The sequence below is a fragment of the Carlito syrichta genome, unplaced genomic scaffold (assembly GCF_000164805.1).
Source record: "Carlito syrichta isolate Samal-C Ts95f unplaced genomic scaffold, Tarsius_syrichta-2.0.1 Scaffold308132, whole genome shotgun sequence".
Classification (NCBI taxonomy): Eukaryota; Metazoa; Chordata; class Mammalia; order Primates; family Tarsiidae; genus Carlito; species Carlito syrichta.
Window position 1 is genome coordinate 271,310 of NW_007252228.1, and position 8,033 is coordinate 279,342.

Genomic DNA, 8,033 nt, shown 5'->3' on the forward strand with positions numbered 1-8,033 from the left:
TTTAAAATAAAGGTGGTTTTATTATAAAATTCTAAAAATGTGCTTTAAAGGCCATGAGAATACTGCATAATGAGTAGAAACATATCTTCATAATCCAAGCCATCACATAGCAGATTTTATATTGTCCATGGAATTAATACTTAAAAAACATTCTTCTTTTCAGTTAAGAAGAGTCTTCAGAGCACCATTATTTGAACGGAAGGTATTGTGGATTTCAGAGTTCATCTTTGGTCTGCAATTAAGAAGCAAAATATTTAAAGCCATTAAAAAGTTTGATATGAGTGAAGAAGACTTACAATCGCCTACTAATTATTTTCTCCTAAAGATGAACAGAGGAAAAGAGTCAAGTTGTTTCCAGAGGCTTTTAGGGCATAGCACTATTCCTGGAAGATCAGAATCAATCAAGGGTAAGATCACACTGTGTTTCACAGGCTACTATTGGGGAACCCCAACATCCACAGGCCCGTATTATTGTAAAGGCCTTGTGTTATGAACAATACAAGTGAAAGCCTAGAATAGACAACGAGCAAAAAATAAAGCCATCATTTTGGCTCCTAACTTCCATTAATCAATGGAAGATACTGATTGTGTATCTCTTCTAAATCACTCAAAGACAAACAATTAACCAGGAGTGGAGAAAGGAAGCTGCCCAGCTTCACATAGAGCCTAAGTGAGATGTGTTCTGATACCAAATCACAAACTTGGTGAGGGGGTACCTTTTGCTTTGGCAACTCCTGTTTTGTCACTGGCTTTAACTGATGTTATAACCTTGGCGCTCTGACAGATGTACCACTTCTAAGGGCCAGCTAGTAGTGGTGAATCAGTTTTCCAAAAAACAAAGACAGAAACAAAACAACCCAAGTTCTGATTTGCAGCATGTGCTGACTGTCATGGTATAAATACTCCCATCTGGTTGATTCCATATTAACCAGTATGCAAAATTCCTGCATATTTAACAATGGGTGAGCTCATGTGAGTTGGTTGTGTTACATCACTGGGGCCAGTCTCACCTTAATTCCTTTTAAACCTCCTTGGAAGGTGGACATAATCCTTGCCAAATCTGCCTTCTCCTGTTTGGTCACATTACCACAATTTTGAGTTTGTTCATTCAGAAACATGATTATACTGCTTAAGATAAATGTCAGTCCAGCATATGTTTTACACACACACACACACACACCCCTCACAGTTTATGCAATTTATATTCCTTCAAACAAAAAAACAACAATAATCAAAACAACAGTCTCCCACCATACTATGTCTTTACATTCAAAGATACACAGAATCTGATGATGAGAGACTAGTTTCGCTATAACCCAGATAGATGATTCTGAGCTAAATCCTTCTTTGAGTTCAGTTTTGTTAACCATAAAATGAAGGCATTTATTGGATGACCTACAAGGTCCTTTATTCCTTTCGAGTCCAGATGTGAATCTGACTTTTATTAAGAACATTCTTATGTAGTGGTATCAACAGAAATTACTTTTAAATGGACAATTGCTAACATAAACAGTCCTGGTCACACATTTTTTTTGTACTCTAAACTAGGATGATGAAATTTGCCAAACTTATCTCACAAGGAGATGAGGATGTAATACATGTGAACATTCTTTTCAAACTGTGAACATCTCCTCAAAAATAACACATGATCTGAATTTTAACATTTAAAAAAAAGGCTTCCCTAAGCTTTGCCAGGGAGCTAATATGTCTTCTCATTTAACAGCTTTTTAGCATCGTTTTTTGGTGTGTTATCATCATTGACTATGTCTTTCTCTGTGGAAAACTGAATTGCTTGCAGGCCTCAGGAGGAACTCAAATACTTGTTATCTGATTGAATGACTAGAAGAGTGACTGAAAATCTGGATCAGTGTTAGTTCTTACTCTGACACTGGCCAGAAGGTTGGTTCTGGTTACCTTTTTTCTATGGCACGTGCAAGGAAAGAGGTCGTCTTCGGTCTGTGGTTCCACCCTTTTCATGCCCTCTCGGATTTGGGGCTCACTCACTTGTAAACTGGCATATTCCTGTTTGAGCAACAACACAAAAGCATTCCTTACACAACACTCTAAGTACATTCGCCAAATAAGACATGCTGGAATTTATGAAGACTCCGTCCACTTAAATTGTATGGGGTCTACAAAGTCCTCCATATATACCTGCCTTAGATACCCAACAACAGAGTTTCTGAGAGGTGGCTGTTCTTTCAACACTGTCTTTCTGCTCCTAACTGACCTCTTGTTATTGTATCCTGAATGTATCTGACTTGTTTTTGTAACAAGCTTTTTTCCTTATAGTAAAAATAATTTTGCACACAATCTTCCCTAGACTGAGAATTTGAGAACAGAATCTATTTCTGCTTTCCTCATCACAGCCTGCACAAGTCTCCATCATTTTCTTCATTTGCTTACTCTGGGTGAGGTACTGTGCTAAGTGCTTATGCTCAATATTATCTGAATGAATGAACAATACCCCATGGATCTTTAGAAATTCATATAAGAAATCTCTTTACATGGTTCAGCCACTGCATCTCTTCCTCAAGGGAAGGTTACAAAATGGGGAAGGGCCAGTACAGACTAGAAACAGCCAACTTTGTTCTGTAGCAGAGTCTCAGATATGGGGCCTAAAATCTGTCACTGAGAGGTAGAAATCTTAGTTTAGATCTAGTACTATTATTAGCAAAGAACTTGTTTATTACTGTATTTTTTTTATTTGGGGTCTCACTTGGTCACCCAAGCTGGAGTGCAGTGGCACAATCACGGTTTGCTGCAGCCTCGACCTCCTGGGCTCAGGTGATCCTTCCCCTTCAGCCTTTTGAGTAGCTTGGACTACAGGCATGTACCACCATGCCAGGCTAATTACTTTATTTTTTTGTAGAGCCAAGGTCTTGCTATGTTGCTTAGGATGGTCTTGAACTCCTGGGGTCAAGTAATTCTCCCACCTTCACCTCTCAAAGTGCTGGGATTACAGTCATGAGCTACATGTCTGGCCTTTTTTTTTTTTTTTGAGTTGGGGTCTCACTCTGTCGCTCAGGCCAGAGTGCAGTGGCACCATCACACTCAATGTAGCCTCCACTTTGGCTTAGGAGTTCCTTCTGCTTCAGTCTTCTGAGTAGCTGGGAGTATAGATACACACCACCACACCTGGCTGATTTTTTTAACTTTTGTAGAGATGACGTCTTGCTATGTTGCCTGAACTGGTCTTGAATTTCTGGGCTCAAATGATCCTCCCCTGCCTTGAACTCTCAAAGTGTTGGGATTACAGGTGTGAGCCACCATGCCTCGCCTGACTATTGCATTTTCTAAAAAACCTTTTAAATTGTCAGATAAGCATTGATTACAATCCCTAAATACTTAGGTCTATGGAAATGACTTCCAAGAGAAGTCATTTGGGGTCAGGACAAGAGGCCCAACACACCTTGCATTGTTTAAAAAGAAACTGTAAGCAGCAGCAATATAATACAAAGACAAAATATGAATATATGTACAAATACTTTGTAGGATCAGAGGTCAATTTCCTTATTTTTATTTTTTATTTTTTGAGTCGAACTCTCAGTACGTTACTCAGGCTGGAATGCAGTGGCACACTCATGGTCACTGCAGCCTTGACCTGTTGGGCTCAGGAGAGCCTTCCATGTAGCTAGAACTACAGGCACACGCTACCACACCCAGCTAATCTTTTGATTTGTTTAGAGACGAGGTCTCACTAAGTTGCCCAGGCTTAGGCAACCTCTCACCTTGGCCTCCCAAAGTGCTGGATTACAGGCTTAAACCACTGTGTCTGGCCTTAGAGGCCAATTTCTTACTCACATACCACATAGTTCTAACATTAGCACTTTTTCCTTGATGTTGTAACATTCTCCATTAGCTAATCTTTGGTGTTCAACTATTTTTTATTATTACTTAATATTTGTTACTAATTTTCACCTACAGAGGTACATTTATCTCCTTGTATTAACATACTTTTAGAAATGGTTAAGTTAAGTATTATTTGTTCTTAATGTGTCCAATTATAAGCTATTTAAGATTTTCTTAGAAGATACTAACCTGGAAAAGTTTGAAATAATAGCAAAATATATTGTCACCCATGAGATTATTTCTTGCAAATTCTTGTCCTGTCTTTGCTATCTTTTTTGCCTACAGGAAAAACAACAACAAAAATTCATTAATGGTACATCTTTTTTTTCCCAAGTAGACACAGGCAAACTGCTTTTCACAGTAGACAGACAGCGGGCCAATACCAGGAAACATATCTTTGGGAGTAGTCTTAGGTGGCGAAAGGAACATTTTTCAGAATGTTTGTTTGACTTGTTGTTCAAGTCAAAGGGAGGTTTTTAAGCCCTATTGGGCTTTCTATAATGAAGGCTCTCTTGGGCAGAGAGGGTACACACCAAACAAAGTAACAATGACTCTGTAAAGTAAATGCAAGGTGAAGCTGAATGCACTGCTTCACAAATTTCAGCAGACAATTAGCTTAAAGCTTATTTCATGCAATCCTTCATTTTAATCCATAGCACCATTAGTGATTGAGCCTGCCAGACTGGGTTTTTTTTTTCTTCACTTGGGGTTCTCACTGTTGTCCAGACAGGAATGCAGTGGCACGATCATGGCTCAGTGTAGCTTGAACTCCTGGGCTCAAGTGATCCTCCTGCCTCAGCCTCTGGAGTAGCTGGAACTACAAGCGTACACCACCATGTCCAGCTACTTTTTTTTTTGTAGAGATGAGGTCTCATTATGTTGCCCCAGGCTGGTCTTGAACTCCTAGGATCCACCACCTTCAACTCCCAAAGTGCTGGGATTACAGCCATGAGCCACTGTGCCTGGTCCAGACTGACCATCTTAATTTCACACTGCTGGTAGAGACAGAGCTTGTGGCTCAAAACAACCCAGCTGAAAAAAAAGTGTGATCAAGGCCAAGGTTTAACTTTCCGGTCACATGCAGAATGGGCAGTTAATCCAAGACCCAATGCCTACATTCACCCCAAGGGAACTGCTGGGCTATCTAGGAGCAGGCAGCTGCCCATTTACAGGCAAAAGTCTATACCTGAGCATCCTGGACACTTTCCAGGCACAAGACATTTCAAACAGACTTGTGATATTGGGGTACAGTGAAAGAAAGCCTTTGAGGAGACTGACCTTACCTCTTCATCGTGATCTCTGGCCCATTTAAGTTTTTCTAGCAGATCGCTCAGATTGCTTTTTACTGGGATGTAGTGTTTCCAGGGCTGTAGCTCATTGTAAAAGTGTTCATAGTAGATGGAGTCCTGCTTCAGCACAACACTGTCACCAACCAGTAGATAGGGCAGGCGATAAGCTGCTACTGTGCCATCAATATTTATTTGATACTTATGCTGCAAAACAGCAGTCAAGTATAAGAACCTCTATTACGTTTCCTCTTCTTCACTCCGTATTCTCCTCCCCACTCCACAGGTCAACCCTTGTCACTCAGATACAAACTGACCAGATACTGTCCTCTGCCTTCACCATTTAGGTTTACCTAGAACTAAATGTTCATTTTGATGTGCTCCTAAATTTTACAAAGGGGATGCAAGTCTAATTTGAAGCAGCCAATAAAATAGTAAAACTGTTGTCCTGAGGCAGCTATGCAGGGAAGAGTAGACTCATCTATGATTTTGCATTTCCTCTTTATTGATTGGATGGTATATTCTGAGCCATGTTAACCATACTTTTTAAACACCAGATGGCCACATATATGCCTGAAGGAAATTAGCAAGCTCTGGAGCAAGAATATCTGTGAATAAAAATACTCGTAGAATTGTGGTAGTCAACAGACTTTAACTGTAGAAAATTCAACAGGCAGGAATGAAGCCAAGGCATGATGTAACACCCCTACCTCTGAGGAAGGATGGATCATATTCGCTGTCTTTGACTGTAACCATTTCTTTCCAAAATCTTTGAGATATGTATATGGAAAAAGCTGACAATTCAACTTATAGCATTCTTTAGGCCTACCTACCTTCATATAACTCATCAAAAGAAAGCCTAGGCCAGACTCAGTCGCTCAGCCTGTAATCCCAGCACTTTGGGAGGCTGAGGTGAGTAGAATGCCTGAGCCCGTGGGTTCGAGACCAGCCTGGGCAACTTGGAGAGACCTCGTCTCTACAATAAAAAATAAATTAAAAAATTAGCCAGGCGTGGTAGCATGTACCTGTAGTTCCAGCTACTTGGAAGGCTGAGGTGGAAGGATCATTGGATCCCAGCAGGTCGACACTAGGGTGGCTGTGAGTGTGCCACTGCAACTCCAGACTGGGCAACAGAATGGGACTCCAACTCAAAAACTCAAAAAAAAAGAAAGAAAGAAACCTAGGCCAGTTGTGGTGTAATCTCAGCTTTGAAAGGTGGAGGAAGGAGAATCGCTTGAGCTCAGGAGTTTGCGACCAGTTTGGGCAACACAGCGAGACCTTGTCTCAATATGAAGTAAAAATATTAGCCAGGTGTGGTGGTGCATGCCTGGAGTCCCAGCTTCAGGGAGAACTGCTTGAGCCCAGGAGGTTGAGGCTGCAGTGAGCTGTGATCACGCCTCTGCATTCCAGCTTGGGCAACAGAGTGGGACCCTGTCTTAAAAACAAAACAAAACAAAACAAGCAAGCAAACAAAAAACCCTGGCCATCTATAGGGCAGAAGGGCAGACAGAACTGGGCAGAAAGAACTCGTTAATCACTTGCCTTCTCACATACAAGAGGCAAGTGATTACCTTTTGCCCATCTTTCTCTCTATCACATGGGACTTCAGAAACACCCAGGGGTCTAAAGAGCAGGGCGTTGCCTACTGCCTTAAAAAGAGAGTTGTTAGAAAGACAATTACTCTCTGGGAAATATGAGCAGTCCACAGTCTAGACACAAAAAACAATTCCTAAACCCCAGAATTCCCTGGCAGAACATTTGGATGGGTTTCAAGTCATTTCCCACCAGAAGGCCTGATAAGAAACAAATGGTTTCTGTCATCTTCAGTCTGTTGTGATAACATGGCCTTGGGAGAAGTATTTATAAAATGACTTACATGTGTGTCTTAGTAAAAAAAGATTTGGAGCTGACATGTGCTTATCTGAAAATTAGCTGGGAAAAAATGATAGCTCTACTCCTCTATCCAAGCTCCAAGCTGCCTTGGTGCATATTTAATATAAGGACTGGGTAGTGAGTACAGACCCAGGATGCCAAACCAATTCCCAGGACTCTCATGCCTTAATATTTAGTAAGTTTTGTGCTCACCTCTCCCACCCTGTCTAACTTACAGGCTCTTCCCTAAAGCACTATGTGTACATATATTAGAAAAACAGAAAGGGTTGGTCACTGATGATGTCATACCTTGAAGAAATCAAAAAATGAAATGTGTTTCACAATGGGACCGTACAGGCTTTCATCGTGCTTAAAGAAGAAAAAGTTGGTGAAAGCAGCGTCTATGAGTTCCGGGTGTTTTCTACTGAGTTTCACCAGCTCAAGTCTCTCTTTGCGGCTGTCACGCCCTCTCCAGACAGCTGTGGAGTTTTTGCTTTCCCAGGGAGGACCCGTGTTAGCTTGCACAGACATCATATCCAGACTTACTCTAGAAGACAAAAAGTACAATAGATTATCTTCTCAAACTATCACATCACCAAGCTTGTTGGAAGAATTCACCAAAGAAAGAAAACCAAGGGCTGGGTATGGTGGCTCACATCTATAATCTCAGCACTTTGGGAGGCCAAGGCAGGAGGAGTGCTTGAGCCCAGGAGTTTGAGACAAGCCTAGGCAACACAGTGAGACTTTGTCTCTACAACAGATCAAAAAACTAGCCAGGTGTGGTGGTGTGTTTGTAAACCCAACTCAGAGGGCTGAGGTAGAAGGATCATCTGAGCCCAGGAGGTTGAGGCTGTAGTGAGTTGTGATGGTGCCACAGCACTCTCTAGCCTGGGCAACAGCGTGAGACCCCGAAAGGAAGGAAGGAAGGAAGGAAGGAAGGAAGGAAGGAAGGAAGGAAGGAAGGAAGGAAGGAAGGAAGGAAGGAAGGAAGGAAGGAAGGAGGGAAGGAAGGAAGGAAGGAGG

General features: G+C 41.5%; 1 protein-coding gene across 1 annotated transcript in view; it reads right to left on the bottom strand.

Annotated features, from left to right (window-relative positions):
• The window catches only part of KDELC1 (KDEL motif containing 1), a 16,009-nt gene continuing 7,976 nt past the window's right edge, over nt 1–8,033 (bottom strand). Inside the window, exons 6-10 of the mRNA XM_008065007.1 lie at nt 7,320–7,557; nt 5,136–5,345; nt 4,042–4,131; nt 1,915–2,022; nt 1–232 (exon numbers count right to left, since the gene is read on the bottom strand). Of these exons, the coding sequence (XP_008063198.1) occupies nt 215–232; nt 1,915–2,022; nt 4,042–4,131; nt 5,136–5,345; nt 7,320–7,557 (664 nt within the window). The 3' untranslated portion in view covers nt 1–214. The remainder of the gene's footprint in view (nt 233–1,914; nt 2,023–4,041; nt 4,132–5,135; nt 5,346–7,319; nt 7,558–8,033) is intronic.